We start from the raw sequence: 18,312 nt of genomic DNA, 5'->3' as shown, positions 1-18,312 counted from the left end.
TTATAATGATATAATCTTCTTCCTTCTTTTTCATGACAAGCAGCTCGGGCGACACAGCTCACTCGGGGCGGTAGAAGGAAAAGAGCAAAATGTTGGCAAGCTGCTTCACGCAGTAAAACCGAAGATGATACACGTGTGTTAATGGGAATGTTTTTTAAGTCTTTTCTCGATTCATGTCCTTATCCGTGTTTATTGCAACAAAGCAGGCAAGCAATATTGCATTATCCTTCTACCACTCTGATCGAGCTATGTTACAGAGCGAGTTTGTCATGGTAGTCGTAGCAACCGTTTTGTTTGTATCTTTGGTTGCTTTATGTGTTTGGATTCGCTGCATAGAGCTGTTAGTTTACACGCTGCATTAGTGTTCGGGAGATCTTGGCCAGTCTGCTTTAGCACATCAGCTTCAGGCACACTTATTGTTTGTTCTTGTTGTCATTCCCCAGTGGTTGAACTAAAAATGCTTTGTGTTGTGGAGCGTACTGAATAAGTGTAAAATCAACATGGCCTCTGATAACGCAGGTATGTTTACAATAGAAAAAAATGTTCTGAAAATGATCCGATTTGTGTATTTGTTATTCACTGATGTATAATTTTGAAACTTTTGTAGTTTCGATTGTAAAACGGGAATTATTCTCAATCTGGCGGAGTGCCGGTGGAGATTTAACAACAAAAATTAGCAAAATATACGAGTTTGTTGCTGATTTGTATAGAATAGAACCTGATATCAAAACCGACGTGGCGAAAGAAGTTGAAGAATGTGTGCGATATTTATGCAAGCGGTTCCAAGAAATGTGGTTGAAGCACAATCGAACTGCAAGCAAGGTTTTGGCGGCTCATACTAGTTTTATGGATGAGTCGTTTCAATTGCCACATCATGTTCTAATGAAGCTACCATCATCCAATTCAGGTATGAACTCACAGCGGAGCGAACGTGGGCGTAAAACGTTATCGTTCAAGGATAGTTCTGAGGCCGTCAAAAGAAGAAAAACGTTTGACCTTCGAACGACATACGATACAGAAGATTTACTTTATGCAGCTCAAATGAAACTTACAAATACTAGGCAAAAAAATGTTGCAAAGTCATTATTGCAAGAACTGACAGTGGGATCGTCCGATGCAGCAAATCAGGATAAACCCACAGATTCCATTGTTGCATACAGCCCACTTGACGCGGTTGCCTTGATTGTGGATCTGAGTCTTAGTAAGCATGAATACAACCAACTGCGAACACAAGCCAAGAAACGAAACTGTAATATTTACCCTAGTTATGACAGAGTACTTGAAGCTAAGAAAACCTGCTACCCACCGGAGAACTTTTTTCTGGTTTGAGAAACTGTAGTTGAAATTCAGTTACAAGCATTACTTGACCACATAGCCAAACGAATCCTGGAAGGTTCATCACTCAACAATTTTTTTTTCTGATTCAAAGCTATTGAAGGTTACCCTGATGAGGACGGTAGTACTGGTCACAGTCAGTACAAACAAAAGTTTGCCGATGATGAGAATGGAACTAAAACAGACGCAAATGTTTTCTTAACGTCCATCGCTCCTGTCAGGGCTGAAGCTGACACAAAAATTTTGTTTTAAAACCCTATACCATCCTCAACAAGATACTGCCGACCCATACGAATTCAGTCACTAACCAGACGACTGAAGTTACCCTCAGAGAAAAAGAGCATGTGGATAATCAGATCTAAAATCTTCGGCCAACGGAATTCGAAATCAATGGTCGTCGGATCCGAGTCAAATGTAGGTTACATATGACCATGATTGATGGACAAGTTGTTAATGCTGTTACGACCACCAAATCAGCACAGCGATGTAATATCTGCAAGGCTACACCCACTCAAATGAATAATATTCAAAATGTTCTTTTGCGACCAATCGATGAAGAAGTATTTCAGTTTGGATTATCAGTTCTCCATGCAAAAATCAGGTAATAAAAATGCAATATAACGCTGTTCAATCCATTCAAATTTGCTACAGATTTTTCGAATATTTTCTACACCTGGGCTACAAAATAGAAGTCAAAAAAATGGAGATGTTCTGGACCTGATGCCGAAAAAGTTAAAGTCCGTAAGCAGCTTATTCAACAACGCTTCAAACAAGAATTGGGACTTCTTGTTGACATGCCACGCGGCAATGGAGCCGGCTCTTCGAATGATGGGAATACTGCGCGACGTTTCTTTGAGAATGCAGCAGTTTCTGCAGAGATTTTGGGTGTCGACCTGCAGGTGATTGAACGTTACTGAACTATTTTGCAGGTCTTGTCTTCCGGACGAGAAATCAATGCATCTAAGTTCAAGAACTATTGTCTAGAAACAGCTCAGTTGTTAGTAACCCTATACCCTTGGTTTTACTTGCCCACCACAGTCCATAAAATTTTAATGCACGGATCAGACATAATTCTCCATTTCAATGTTCCTATCGGACAATTGTCTGAAGAGGCACAAGAGTCTCTAAATAAAGTGATTAAAAGGTTCAGACTAGATCACACTCGAAAATCATCACGAGCTACAACAAACAGTGATCTCATGCTGCGACCAGTGCTGTTAAAAATCCTTTCTTCTACACTCAATTTAGCTGAAAATGAAGAAAACCTTAACAGATAGACCAACTACCTGCATGAATTTGAATTTTGATATAAACACATTCCCTTGATCTAGGCAACCTCTGAGTATCAAAAATAACATTTGTTTTTCTTCATTCGTGGCTGGATTCTCATTATCGCCTCTGTTGTTGAAAATATTGATATTCGTCTTCATCTTGGTCGGGATGATATTGAGAATCAAATGCAAAATGATTATTTTCATTTTAAACAAATATAGCGCTGAAGAACGTGGTTTTTAGACATAAGTCGACGGCAAATTATTGCCTCAAGCTGAACTGATGATAATATCGATGATTTAGGCAGTGTGGTCGACAATATTCAAAATAATAATTTTGCCCAAAATGTCGTTGATTATTTTGCTTTTGAGGATCACTTCTGATTTTGACAATTTTGGGTTTGATAATCGAGCACTGGTGAATATCAACAAACGCGTATTCGTTGATGTAGAATAAACTCATTTGTTTATTTCGCTCGTTTCGTAACTACGAAGATGTTCAAAACAAACGCAATTCATCGACACTGGGTTGAAGCGATACTCCTTGCATGTGATGGTAAATGATAAAAACAGACACTGGCGGCGACTATTAGTTTCTTCAGATGCACTTATTGCTGGTTTGCGTGTAAAATCTCAGAAGAAGGACAGAGAGTTTTCCGAAGATGCACAGTTTTTGTTAGATTTCTCAGACAGCGAAGAGGAAACAGATGAAGAGTGAAACTTTTTTTTTGTTATCATCTTAACTTCTCAGAACAATTATTAATGTTAAATCTATATATATAAAAATGAATTTCTGTCTGTCTGTCTGACCCTTATAGACTCGGAAACTACTAAACCGATTGGCGTGAAAATTTGTATACAGGGGTTTTTGGGGCCGTGGAAGGTTCTTATGATGGTTCGAGACCCCTCCCCCTTCTGTAAGGGGGGACTCCCATACAAATGAAACAGAAATTTCTGCATAACTCGAGAACTAATCAAGCAAATGGAACCACATTAGGCATGTGGGGGCGAGTGTGGGGGTATAAGGAGATAATCATAGGGGGTAGCCCCTTAGATAATAGGGGGGGGGGGGGGGCTATGTACAATATAGCATGCTTTTTTTTTAAATCGGCGCATAAACTCAAGCTAATATTGAATCCCGAGCAAGACCGGGCACTTTCAGCTAGTTATAGATAAAACTACCCAACAGCAAGATAATTGTGATCTTCTTGACTCACGCGGATAAATGAAAGTGAAAGCCAATTTCTAAACCATTTTTAATCCAAAACAACTTGCAGACTCTTCCTCACAAGCGCACTTAAATGGATACATACAGAAAATTTCCTTGTTGTTCACGGATGAGTTTGATAATATCTGTTTCTATAATCCGTAATTTACCGTTCATAAATGAGGAGACAGGGTTATTTTCATATAAAAAAGGCCAAACACGTAAACATTCAACGTGACCCTATTCACTCATTTATGAATTGGCGCTAACCAAACCTTCACTACTTTGTAGTACAAAGTCTAAGCTTTAAAAAGAGTATTTGGCGCTGTGTCTCGGTTTGCCACCTTCTCCCCTATATGCAGCTAAAATTAAGGAAAAATAAATGTAAAAAGTACTATAACTTTGAAAGGGATGATTTTAGCCACATATTGTTTCAAGCAAAAACATGTATTTGTATGTTGTTTACATTTTCTAGAACATTGTTTACATCAAAAACTATTATAAAAAAAGTTATACTTAAAAAACATAATTTAAGGGGCTTTCCACCAAAAACGCTTCATATCTTTACAAGTATTCGTCATACAAATTTGGTGTCTTCAACAAAGTTTCATATTTTTGTAAGTACTACATTTTTGCTGAAAAAACTACCCTTTTGTCTCTTTTGCAAAAAAAGTTAGTTTTCTTATTTTTTCACAGTATGCCATGACAAATATTGGTAATTGTCATAATATGCGCAATGCTTTTATAAACAATTCTTCTGAAGACAGTTTTTGGATTATGTTAATGGTTTGACCACAAAACAATTAAGTTCACCAAATTGGCATCTCCGACCACTGTGCGACGCCCGCCACGGTACAACCTAGAGCGACTGAAGCAACCGGATGTCGCCTTAGCATACGCGCAGAATCTCGAGGCAGCGTTGCCAGAGGAGGGCTAGCTTGATGTGCCTCCTCTAGAGGACTGCTGGAGTACAGTAAAAGCAGCCATCACCGACGCAGCCGAGAGCACCATCGGGTACGTGGAAAGAAGTCGACGGAATGAATGGTTCGACGAGGAGTTCAGAGCGATTTTGGAGGAGAAGAACGCAGCGCGGGCGGAAATGCTGCAGCATGGAACCCGACAGAACGTGGAACGGTATAAACAGAAGCGGAAACAGCAGACCCGCAGCTTTCGGGAGAAAAAACGCCGCCTGGAAGAAGCGGAGTGCGAGGAAATGGAACTGCTGTGCCGTTCCCAAGAAACACGGAAGTTCTACCAGAAGCTCAACGCATCCCCCAACGGCTTCGTGCCGCGAGCCAAAATGTGCAAGGATAAGGACGGGAGCCTCTTGACGGACGGACGTGAGGTGATTGAAAGGTGGAAGCAGCACTTCGATGCGCGCCTGAATGGCGAGGAGAATGTAGGCACGGGAGACCAGCGCAATGGAGGAAATGACTACGTCAGTGCAGCAGAGGACGGAACTGACCCAACTCCCACGCTGAGGGAAGTTAAGAATTCCATTCAGCAGCTCAAAAACAACAAAGCAGCTGGTAAGGATGGTATCGCAGCCGAACTCATCAAGATGGGCCCAGAAAAGTTGGCCACCTGACTACACCGGATGATAGTCAGGATCTAGGAAACAGAACAACTACCGGAGGAGTGGAAGAAGGGGGTAATCTGCCCAATTCACAAGAAAGGCGACCATTTGGAATGTGAGAACTTCAGAGCGATCACCATTTTGAATGCCGCCTACAAAGTGCTATCCCTGATCATCTTCCGTCGTCTATCACCTAAAATGACCGAGTTCGTGGGAAGTTATCAAGCCGGCTTCATTGACGACCGATCGACAACGGACCAGATCTTCACCGTACGGCAAATCCTCCAGAAATGCCGTGAATACCAGGTCCCAACGCTTCATTTGTTCATCGACTTTAAGGCGGCATACGACAGTATCGACCGCACAGAGCTATGAAAAATCATGGACGAGAACGGCTTTCCTGGGAAGCTGATCAGACTGATCAAAGCAACGATGGACGGTGTGCAAAACTGCGTAAGGGTTTCGGGTGAACTATCCAGTTCATTCGAATCTCGCAGGGGACTGCGACAAGGTGACGGACTCTCATGCCTACTCTTCAACATTGCTCTAGAAGGTGTAATGCGACGAGCCGGGCTCAACTGCCGGGGTACGATTTTCACGAAATCCGGTCAATTTGTGTGCTTTGCGGACGACATGGACATTATCGCAAGAACATTTGGAACGGTGGCAGAACTATACACCCGCCTGAAACACGAAGCAGCAAACCCTAGTAGCTCCCTTGTTATAAATTGTTCTTGGAAACTTCTATACGACTTATTTCAGTTATAAACAAGTTGGTGCAACTTTTTGGGACAGTATTGTGCTGCTTGGGAAGGTCGGACTGGTGGTGAGTGCGTCAAAAACAAAGTACATGCTAGTAGGCGGAACCGAACATGACAGGATTCGTCTAGGAAGTAATGTCACGATAGACGGGGATACTTTCGAGGTAGTGGAGGATCCGGCTGACAACAATGTGAGTCGTGAAATACGAAGGCGCATCATCAGTGGAAGTCGTGCCTACTACGGGCTCCAGAAGAAACTACGGTCAAAAAAGATTCACCCCCGCACCAAATGTACCATGTACAGAACGCTAATAAGACCGGTGCGGTGGTCCTCTATGGACACGAGACATGGATTATGCTCGAGGAGGACCTGCAAGCACTCGGAGTTTTCGAGCGACGTGTGCTAAGGACGATCTTCGGCGGTGTGCAGGAGAACGGTGAGTGGCGGCGAAGAATGAACCACGAGCTCGCTGCACTCTACGGCGAACCCAGCATCCAGAAGATGGCCAAAGCCGGAAGGATGCGGTGGGTAGGGCATGTTGCAAGAATGCCGGACAACAACCCTGCAAAGTTGGTGTTCGCTACTGATCCGGTTGGCACAAGAAGGCGTGGAGCGCAGAGAGCACGATGTGCGGACCAGGTAGAGCGTGATCTAGCGAGAATTGGGCATGACCGAGGATGGAGAGCGGCAGCCGCAAACCGAGTATTGTGGCGTACTAATGTTGATTATGTCTTATCTTAAATGTGATGTTGTACAAATAAATGTTTGTATGTAGGAGTCCATTTTCGTTGCCATTTGAATTTCTATTTGAAAAAGATAAGCGATTGTCATTTGAGCAATCCCAGACCAAATCTTCCATCACAAAATCTTGCATGAGCCTTTCCGGTTTGGAAGAAACTTTCAACATGTCTCAGGTATGGTATGATCATTAGGGTGGGTGAACTTAACAACCCCCTACTCACCACAGCTCTTTCGATTCCTATTAAGGTGCCCAACTACTGTGCTAAATTTTAACGACTTTGGTTACGATCTGGATTTGCGTCAGAGCATTATAATGTGTATGGGAAAATGTATGGGAAACGGTCCGAACCTGTTCAATTGCTTGTCAAGTATTCAAAAATCACTCAATTATTTTTCAAACTTGGGACTTAGGCTAAATATACAGATCAACTCCGTTGGAAAGCAAATCGCCCCGTAACGTGGGTAGATCACTTTTTCGTGGTACGTTACGGAATGTAAGATCTACCACCGATTCGTAGTCCTGACTACTTCAAACTAGGGGAACAGGATTTTTCAGTTATCAAAGGAACACATCTCAGTCCTTGTTACTTTTTATGCCTTGTTGATAGTGACAAGACCCGGCTTTGTCCACCGAGGATGATCTTGAAACAATGAAACAATGAGTTAGTTAGTCTTCATCTATGTGATACCTAATCTTGTTCCCTAGGTTGAAGTGGTTAAGACTAGGGTTCTGAACAAAATCGCAAATCGTTTTAACTCTGTGCACAAAGTTATTATTTGAGGAAATACCTCAAGTCTCCTCACCCATCAAGAGAGCTAGGCAAAGGAGTGCGCATTTGATTAGTAATGTCGCATCAATGGCCCTTCGGTCAATTTTGACTTCTGTTTAATTTTCACACTGTCAGACTCTAACGGAACTACCAGTCTATCCTCTTCAGAACATTCTCTAGCTAATAATTTATCGCACTAAAGCTTCATGTTAATAATAGTTTAGCATTTTCTCCCAACTTTGTTCCGTTTAGTTTTACGAATCTAAGCCCCTAGTTCGATAAAAAAAATCATCAGAGTTGGTTGGAAATACTATACTAATATCAACATGACTCTATAGTGCGATAATTTATTAGATAGAGAAAGTTTTGAAGAGGGTAAGTTGATAATTCCGCTAGCGTACGGTAGTGTGAAAATTGACTAAAAGTTGAAATTGAACGAAGTGCCATTAATACGACAGTACTAGTCAACCGCACACTCCTTTACCTAGCTCATATATTGATGGATGAGGGAACTTGAGCTTTTTCCTGACAACGATAAAAGTATTCATTTGCACGAATTTATAACACTAAATACTAATAACGCGAATTTCAGACAAATTTTACAAATCGTCGTATATCTCTGTTGTTAGAAGCATTTATTTCTTCAGCAATTTTTTTTTTAATTTTACTTTAAACAACTTTGCAGAAGACAGCAAACCTCTACCGTGTGAAATAAAAAAGTTGATATCGCTGCGCCATATTTGCGGCAAAAACTTGAACTACATATATTTATCCACCAAATCGTAGTCCTACACGGGAAAAAATCCGATCTCCGAAATGAGAAAAATGACTCATGATTTCATGAACAAAGCGTTTTTTCATGTTATGAAAATACACCATGAATAATATTCATGATATCATCCGCAACTTTTGCGTAACTCAGTAAACATTCCCATAATCATGAATCATCCGAGTTGAAATCATGATCTAAATTCATGGGTTTAACTTTTAACCAAAAAATGTAAAAAGAATAAAATAAAGCAAGAACCTTGATATCATCAAACCCATTCTTTGACCACTAGACTATCAGTACTTGTATAAGAGGGAAGACAAAAGGCGTATAAGACATACCTTATGTAGTGCGGTTTATGAACACGGTTTGCCAAGTACGTGTAATGCTTGTAGCAGTCTTGATTCCACTGCATTATGAAACCATGAATTTCCATGACGAAATCATGAATCATTGTTATGATTTCATGGGATGGCCAATTTTGTTTTCATTTCATGATTTTTTATTCATGAAAATGGAATCGGATTTGTTTCCGTGTAACTAAGCCAAGAAACTTTGCTCAAGACGTCATCTCATTTGGATGCAATCCGAGGGAGTTTTATATTTTTTCGTGCTAGATTTCTTTTCTGGTGCATTGTTATACAGCCATTCCATAGTAAAACGATATAGTGGTTTTCAGAATTTCGTAAAAAATAGCTTTGTTCCTTATAGCAATCTATTAGACCTGTTTAATTTTTTTAATTTTTGTCATTAGGGTGACCATTTCCATGTCAGAGTGGTCAAAAAATCGATTTTTTTTTCTTCAAAAATGTCTTTTTTCAAAAATTAATAACGTTTGTTAACGCACAGTGGGCAAAAATTGACAAAACCGCGACTAAATTGAATATCTCGGCTGCCAAATGGTTTCATGTTAACATGTTATACATATTCTCAAAGGAAAAACTCTGCTGAATCGATTGGTGGTGGTTTCATTTGCCGGAGGCTTTTGCGTACCGAGATAGAGGGCCGGGATCAACTCGAGTTCCCGGTAAAGTAGGAAATTCCACTATCTATCGACATAATTTTACACTTTACTTAACGTATATTACTGGAAATTGATAGTACTAAGTATATATGGTGTAAATACACCATATACGCCCTTAGAGAAACTCTACTGGCCTAAAGGAGGATCCGGAACGACCGATAAAGTGGCCACATTAAAAAAAATATCCTAGAACCTTGCGATTTTTGCTATGTTGTTCAGAATCAAGAAATCAAAGCGTTTTTGATATGGAAACTATATTTTGGGGTATAGTGGCCATATTCTGGTTTTCCGGATAAGCAGGATTTACCGATTGCGATTTTTTCTATGTTGTTAAGAATCATGAGATGAAAGCGTGTTTCATATGGAAACTATATTTTGGGGTATAGTGGCCATATTCTGGTTCTCCGGATAAGCTGGATTTACCGATAAAGTGGGCCACATTATAAAAATTGTCCTAGAACCTTGCGATTTTTTCTATGTTGTTCAGAATCAAGAGATCAAAACGTATTTATTATGGAAACTATATTTTGGGGTCTAGTGGCCATATTCTGGTTCTCCGGATAATCTGGAACGACTGATAAATTGGCCACATTATAAAAATTGTCCTATTGATATGCATCAATGGAGACGCATGGTAGTCTAGTCGCATAGGAGTATTGAGCGAACACCCAAAACCCTGTGGTTGAAAGTTATGAATTTTTGAAATTCTAATAAACACTATATCGGTTTGCTATGGAATGGCTGTATTAATGTAGTTTTTAACAGTTAATTAACTTTTATTTCAAGTGGTCATACCCACTATACTAAACATTCGTTGATCAGCAAGTTTTTGATCGATGTTGTGAAGAATGTTAATGCAGTCCATGGAATATTAATACTCCCTTACTCGATATTTCCCCGAACTCGATGAAATTCAAAGTGCCTTCAAAATTGCAACATTTCTCTCTCCCTAACTTGATACCTCCTTTATCCGATGTGTTTTGATTGATTTTGTTCATGGATTTGTACCTCCTATAGACGCATTTTGCGCCAAATCGAATCGAAGCTGGCAACACCCTCTCAGAATTTTCTGGATGTGTAGCCTTTGACTAAATAAGCACTTTTGCATACGCAGTTTTTCCAAAATTTATCTAGACTAACATTTGAGAAGGGCCAAACTTTTTCCACCGATTTTTTTTCAAAAAAATATTATGGAAAAAATGACAACTCCTACAAAAATGTGTTGTATGGATGACTTTCTTTTGAAAAAAATCGGCAAAAAAAGTTTGTCCCTTCTCAAAGGTTAGTCTTGATAAATTTTGCAAAAACTAAGTATATGCAAAGTGGCTTATTTAGTCAAGGTCCACACATCCAGAAAGTTTCACTGAAATCTGAGAGGGTGCTGCCTACTCCGAATACGATTTGGTGCGAAATGCGTCGATACCTCCTGTACCTAGTTGATTTAAAATCTATTTTTATCCGGTTATTTTAGACAAAGCAGTAAAATTGATTGTTGAATTTCAAAATTAAGCTTGGTTGTAAAATTCTAATCTGCTTAAAATAATTTTGGATAAAATCATGAAATCTGAAAACATACTCCACTTGACTAGTTTACGAATTAAATTTAAAACATTGATTCTAATTTCATGTAAAATTTATAACTTAGTAGACCAGTTAATTTTTCGGTTATGTTAAGGATTTTAACAATTTTGATTTTTTGCCTAATTTACTGTAAGTCGACAGCCTTACAGGTAGAGTTGACTGTATTTAGAAGTTAATGTTTACACAATTTTGAAAATGGTTTAATAGATTTTCAATCATTGCTTTTCGAAAACTGGGAAACTACTTTGGAAAATCTAGGGATTATTTGAACTTAAGAAATCAAGAATCCCTAGGAGCGTAAAAATATTCGTCATTAATCTCCAGGGATTCTTGCACCAGCGCTTCACAAACCCTACGGTGGCAGATAGAGTTGAGTTTGAAATAATAACAGGGTGTTACATGACAAAAAAACTTTTTATGTGAACTATTGTAGGTTGTTAGTCTAGTCGGGTACATCATGAAAACACATTTGAAATTGTTCTAACACCCCCAAAATTTAAAATTATTGTTTAAAAACCGATTTTTGATAAGTGACCACATACTATCATGAGTAACTCTATCACTACTATCTATTAGTTATCATTACACTTATATCAGGCTTGCACTTTTTGGGTTAAGGTGAACAGTGCACAGTGGTCCAGAATGCAGATTTAGGTGGAATGATATGTTTTGAGCCTGAAATTGAAACTTTAGACTAAAAGTCTCTTCTACAAAATTCTAACTTTTTTGTTTGAATAAATTAAGGTATACATTCTTGGACAAAGTTATAGCTGAGCTAATTTCAACTTTAGAAAACAACTTTTTTGTATCTCTTAAAATGGCTGATTTAGAGCTATTTTCTTGAATTGAGTTAGGGTGGCTCTAGAAAAAACAGTTGTTTTGCTCTAGTTTTATTATTTCGAATTTCTCAGCAAAGGTGTCTTCAAATAACTTTTAGATCTTAAGAAGGCGCAATTTTTTGCTGCACAAAGCTTGTCAATATTTTTCGCCGATCAAGAGTTATTGACGTTTTTATACTAAAAATATGTACTTTTCAAATGTTAATATCTCTGGTTGGGGCAAACAAAAAAAAAAATAAGTTTTATTTACGGCATTTGAAAGGACGTATGTTATTCTCAATAATGTGAAAAAAATGGAGGTATGTTATTTTTCAAACTCGTATAAAATCAATTTGTATTTATTCATATTTTTTACTATATTTGGGAATATATTTTTCATTAGAAGAGATACAGACACTAAATTTCGCTATAAAACATTCGTCTTAAAGAGTTTTAAAAGTCTCTAGAAGACGACTTTCAAAAGAAATTTCAAATTTGCGCCTTCTTAAGATCTAAAAGTTATTTGAAGACACCTTTGTTGAGAAATTCGAAATAAGAAAACTAGAGCAAAACAACTGTTTTTTTTAGAGCCACCCTAACTCAATTCAAGAAAATAGCTCTAAATCGGCCAATTTAAGAGATACAAGTAATATTACACCATATTTTTGACACGATTGAAGTGCATCCACTTTGATGTGATATCAAAATTATTTTTTTGCTGTGTAGCCGCCGTAAGCGAAGTTCCCTTACCTTCTGCTGTTGGACCGCATCTGGTGTTTGTATAGCAGGCCTTCGTTTGAAAAATTCTTTCAGTATTTGTCTTTCCGCGGTTATTGTAGCTGTATTGGAGTTCTGTATTCCGAAAATACCCATTCTGGAGGGTATTTGACGGTATTTCCCAGTTTTTATATAACCATAAGTCGCCATTTTGGATTTAAAGATAACGTCAGACATCAATTTCGATCTCCATATATCATCCATGTTCCGGAAATATCCACATTGGATGGTATTTCACAGTATTTCTCAGTTTTTTTTTATAACCGGAAGCCACCCCTTTTAATTTCAAGATGGCGTCAGACATCTATTTCCGGTCCCTAGACGTGACCCCTATTCTGAAAATATCCATATTGAAGGGTATTCGACAGTATTTTTCAGTTCTTATATAATAGGAAGCCGCCATCTTGGATTTCAAGATGGCGTCGGCCATCGATTTTCTATATTTAGACAGCACCCTGATTCCGAGAATACCCATATTGAAGGGTATTTGACAGTATTTCCCAGTTTTCTTAAACCAGATGCCGCCATTTTGGATTTCAAGGTTGCCGAAGAAAAAGAGGTTGCCGACAATAGTCACACTCACCTGTGTATTTTTTTTTTTTTTTTTTTTTCTTTATTATAGAGATTTTTAGCCTGAGGCTAGTTCATCTCTTTCCCTGTGTATTTTAGAGCGTTGTAAAAGTGTTTAAAATCGGTTTTGAACGATTCTATCGAATGGAATAGATAGAGCAGCAGGCAGCAGATGAATGTAAACAAAGAGACACTGGATTCAGCATGGGCAATTGGATTCAGCATCCCAAAATTACTCTTAGATGACATTTACAGCATATTTCCGATACTTTTTAAATTTTGCCCAGCTTTTGTTTGGAGTGGATTCATAGTACGATTGTGTGTTATAATGCAACTCTTCTTACATTTACACAACTATTGTTTGATTCTCTCGTCATGACCAACGTACATTGAGGCAAAAGAACGTAACAATTCCATCAGAACCACTAATGAATTTTAGCCACAAGAAATCGGTATGAATTTCATTGATTTGCATTATGAAAAATAACGTTGGCAAAAAATATCTAGACATACTGGAACCGAACTATGGACGATGAGATTACGTCAAAGGAAAATGGAATGGTTGAAGACGTATAAGAGCTATCTGATGTTAGAAGACAATCTTTCATATGTCGCGCTATAATGAAATCACTAAGTCGAGCCTTATGAAATTCTTACGTTTATTTGCCTCAGTGTAGTCATCTCAGAGAGAAGCAGTAGGGTGGTGTTACGTGCTGTACCATCATCAGCATTGTTGACGGTTACTCCCGCCCGGAGTTATTTCATTCAATCAATGTGTTTGTTAATACTACTATTAGGTAAATATAGCTAATGAAGTTCTTGTTTTGAATCGTATCAAATCACTTTCCTGAAATCGTATTGAAAGTTTCAATATTTTCCCCTATCATTTCAGGTAATTAGCCAACCTCGGCTTCCAACCAGAGTATTTGAAAATATAGCAGCTACATAAAGGTAAGTCGCCAAAACGCATTACCCTGGCCTTAGTACAAGCTCATCGATCCTCAGACCCTCACTCACCTGTACGGTTGGTGGTTTCCTGAAGTTGTTCAACTCCGGCAAAAGAAACTTGGTCTTGGACTGTTGCTGTTCTTGTGTCTGTTCTTGCTGCTGCTGTTGTTGTTGCTGCTGCTGCTGTTGGTTCTGATTTGCGCCGCTCTGCTGTCGCTGTTCCTGCTTCTCCGGTGACGAAACCGAACCGATTCCGATCGTAGTCTGCTGCTGGCCTGGATCCACCTGTTTTTTGTCCTCCTCCGGAATCTGCCCCAGTCGTTGCGGAATGGGCTCTACTGATATTCGGAGCGGCGTCGTCGTCGTCGGCGGCGTCGCTAGTACTGTGGTTATGCTTGGTGGTGCAATGATCTGGATCGATGCCTTATCGATCGTCTTGTCGGCTGTCTTTTGGTAGCTGTTCTTGTCCCGCCGTAGGTTCTTCTGGTCGTTTAGGCTGTCACTTTCGGTTCCGATGTTGTTCTTTTTGCCGTTACGGTCAGTTGCGTTGTTTAGATTGTTGAGGTTGTTACTACTGCTACTGCTACTGCTGTTGCTGCTGCTATTGCTACTGCTATTGCCAATTTTCTGCTTCTGTTTTTGGCTTTTGGTCTTCCGGTTGTTTAGGTTCTTGATGAGCTGGTTTATGTTGATTGCCTTCTTGACCGTCTCGGCTGGCCGTTCACGAACGGTGGCTGTTGTGCGAACTGACAGCATCACAAACATAGCCCGTCGGTTTTCTTTTCCAACACTTTGGCATAATATTCTTATACGGGGGGTGGTTAAAATTATAATTACTTTTTCGAATTCGATCTCAACACTTCAACGTCGTCTACGTCCTTATTTTCTATCACTGGGGACCTTCGTTCCTTTTCCCACCCAAGCACCTTCACTTGGTAAGCTTCCTTTGACCTTTGATCTTCGCCTTGCAAGTATTCAACTTTCTTCCTTTCCCAGAATTGTGTAGCACCACGGTAAGAAGCACTTCTTTTATTTACCTTTCAATTTAAGAGTATTCGTTCTCACAATTGCCGTTCCACTCAGCAGCACATGTGAACCAAATCTCATCATCATAACAAACGAAAAACGAAAGAAAAAACGAATCAACTAAACAAACGAAAAGACGAAATTAAGAGAATTCACGGTTTAACGACCAACAGTACGCTTTTCACTTTCTCACGTCACGTTGGGAAGCTTTTGTGATTGCAGCAGTACAACATGTACAGTTTTCATGTCTTCTTCTTATTAGTGATTCTCCTTGCAACCACCCACTCGATTGCTAACTTTGTTCTGTTATGTGACACTTTTTTCCCCTCTAAAATTGCGAGGACCCCTGTGACAACGAGTTGAACTCGGCAATGGGACGCCGTGAAATTTTGTGTAGCACGTGTTCGCTCTTGGTCTGCAGGAGGTAATATCTGTCAACCAGAGCCAGCAGAATCTTCTGTGTGAGTTTGTTCGAGATGTTGTCGCAGCTGTATGATGATGTTGATGTTCTCGATCTGAAATGAAACAGAAGTACGCAAGATGGTTAGAAGAATGGGGTAGGTCGTTATTATTTGCATATTCTGTTGAGAATGGGGGGGGGGGGGACGTGTAATGGAGGGCGGTTAAAATGTACTGCACAGTATGATGTCTTTAGGTACGAGATTGACGTTGGTAGCATTTTGAAGCTCGGTGCATGAGTGTTCATACATTTGGACAATGGAATTTTGCATGAATGTTGAGTATTGGATTGGACTGGATATTTTAAGCCAGTTGAGTAAATTTCAGCACGAGTTCATTCTAAAGGTCACAGAGACTTGAAAACAAGATTGCAAAGAGTTTGGATTTAAAACGCCCTTCGAGCCGGATTAAGGACTATCGAGAGCAGTGTTTGCGATTCGCTATACATTCGGAGTGATTTTCGTGAAGACTTGTGAAGTCAAAGTCACTGAACACCGGTTGTGGAAGGAATATAGAAGGCATTCATGGTAAATTTATGCGAGATAGGTTTTGAGTTGGGGTCATCAGCGACATGAAGGTTCCAGCAAATCAGTGCCACTGGAAATCGTACGGACTTAATCATGGGATTTCTGGTATTAAAATTAAAAAAAAAACACATTATCTACTGTAATGGTCGTACAACCAGTTGAGTCTCGAGTGAATCTTTCAGAAAGAAAACCTCCGAATTTCGATGGATGCATAAAGAAATAGCCTACGTTTCAGGAACTTTTAATAATAATTTACAAAAATGTGACTTCCTGTCCCTTCAGTAGATCGTGAATATCTCAACGAGATTTTAACATAGGACTATGCTTCTTTCGGCAAAGTTGTTCGTCAAAAAGTTAAAGGGGTGGGTCCTAGACACGACCGCAGTTTGACGTAGAACTGTGCAAAATTGATGTAGGGGAAATAGATGTAATGTCGGGCTAAATGCCCCTAATATGGGCCCATACATAAATTCAGCAGTCGACTAAATTTTCAATAGCGACCAAAAGTATCCATTAGTACTGTCACAATGACGCGTTCATCTAGATAAAATTGATAAAAAGCAGATTTTTAGCGATGGGTCTAATCTTAGATCCATAGGCCAACATTAGAGCCATTTCCCCTATGTCATGCATTTTTGATTATTATACTTTATCTTAAATTTTTAAAGTATTTCAATGTTTCGGTTATGGTTCAAAACTCGCGACAATTCATGTTAGCGTAATCAGATCAGGTTGATCAATGTTGAGTTATTTTGCTGTGATCAATGTACATTAAATTTGACATCGACATCGACTACAATACAGGCAGTTGTTTTACCTGTCAGAAGACGGTACTTTAAATATTGATCAAAATGTTGGTTCATATGTCAACGAAATAAGGGAGGAAGGAATATAACGATCATACGGGCTTTAATTACCTCTTTGTTCTTCAATTTGGAGGACAACCCTACACTGAGGCAAATCGACTTAAGAATTTCATAAGGCTCGACTTATGAACGTTACATCCAGTGTTCGGAAAAACTCAAAAACTCAAATCTCATGCATGAGTTTCTGCGCCTATGAGTTTTGCCTTGCAAAATTCAACGTCGCAAAAATCACCGATGAGTTTTCAGGTTAAAAAATTCATTGCTTTATATTTTGGCGTTATTCATTGTTATTACTATTGTTTGTGCATCAGGGGTTTGAAAACTAACACATCATGCATAGGCATGATATCAATTGACGTTTGAGTGGTTTTTATGAGTTTAAAGCTGGAATGATTTTTCGGCGTTGTGAGTGTGAGTGCGTAAATATGCATGAGAATCTCAAGCGTGAATTTTGTTTGCCGCATTCGCACGCGAGTTTATTCTCGCAAGGAGGCTCAATGAATGAGATTTGAGAATGATTTTCCGAACACTATGAGTTTCATAAGCACGACTTATGAAAGATTTTCGTCTAACATAACGTAGCTCCTATTTATACGCCTTTAACCTTTTCATTTACTCAAGCGTTGACAGACGAGTGATCTAGACACAGAACCCGTAATATCAACGTCCATAATTCGGTTCCAGTCTGCTCCGTTTGATTATTTTTTTGTCGACATTATTTTTCATAAGGCAAATCTATGAAATTCATATCAATTTCTTGTGGCTAAAATTCATAAGTGGTTCTTATGGAATTCTTACGTTCTTTTGCCTCGGTGTAACATAAAATTACCATGCATCATCATTATGTACTTTACAGCGTGTCCGTAGAATGATTGCAAAATAGAATACTGTGACTTTTCTCAAATTAAACGGTTGGTTTCCAATAAGTAGGTGCTTAGTACAACATTAATTGAAAATTAGGGGATTCAGCTATTGAAATTCAAAGTCAGAGCAAAAGCTTGTATACAGGTTCTCCACATGTTTAATGTTTTGATATTAAACATCATAGTTAAGGTACACCGGTGCAAGTTGAAACAGTACGTATATCTCTTTGGAAGTGAATATTCACTGTAATTATTTTTGAGAGGCATTCTGTACTACCGCAAACTATATTAGAAATAATCTCAGTGATTATTCACTTCCGATAAGAGCTACATCTACCGTTTCAACTTCCCCGCGCGTTTCTACTTTCCGGTGTAGGGTAATGGATTTTGGTTGGACCTATTCATGTCATTTTCGCACTGCA

General features: G+C 39.1%; 1 protein-coding gene across 1 annotated transcript in view; it reads right to left on the bottom strand.

Moving 5' to 3' along the window:
• LOC135702540 (uncharacterized) overlaps positions 1 to 18,312 on the bottom strand; it is a 733,060-nt gene that overhangs the window by 39,202 nt on the left and 675,546 nt on the right. The window contains exon 5 of the mRNA XM_065223619.1: positions 14,219 to 15,690. Within this exon, the coding sequence (XP_065079691.1) occupies positions 14,219 to 14,914 (696 nt within the window). The 5' untranslated portion in view covers positions 14,915 to 15,690. The remainder of the gene's footprint in view (positions 1 to 14,218; positions 15,691 to 18,312) is intronic.

This window comes from Ochlerotatus camptorhynchus, unplaced genomic scaffold (genome assembly GCF_037179485.1).
Source record: "Ochlerotatus camptorhynchus isolate MF236.1 unplaced genomic scaffold, CSIRO-AGI_Acam_v1.1 ptg000193l, whole genome shotgun sequence".
NCBI classification, from domain to species: domain Eukaryota; kingdom Metazoa; phylum Arthropoda; class Insecta; order Diptera; family Culicidae; genus Ochlerotatus; species Ochlerotatus camptorhynchus.
This window is presented reverse-complemented; position numbering and strand designations above follow the sequence as displayed.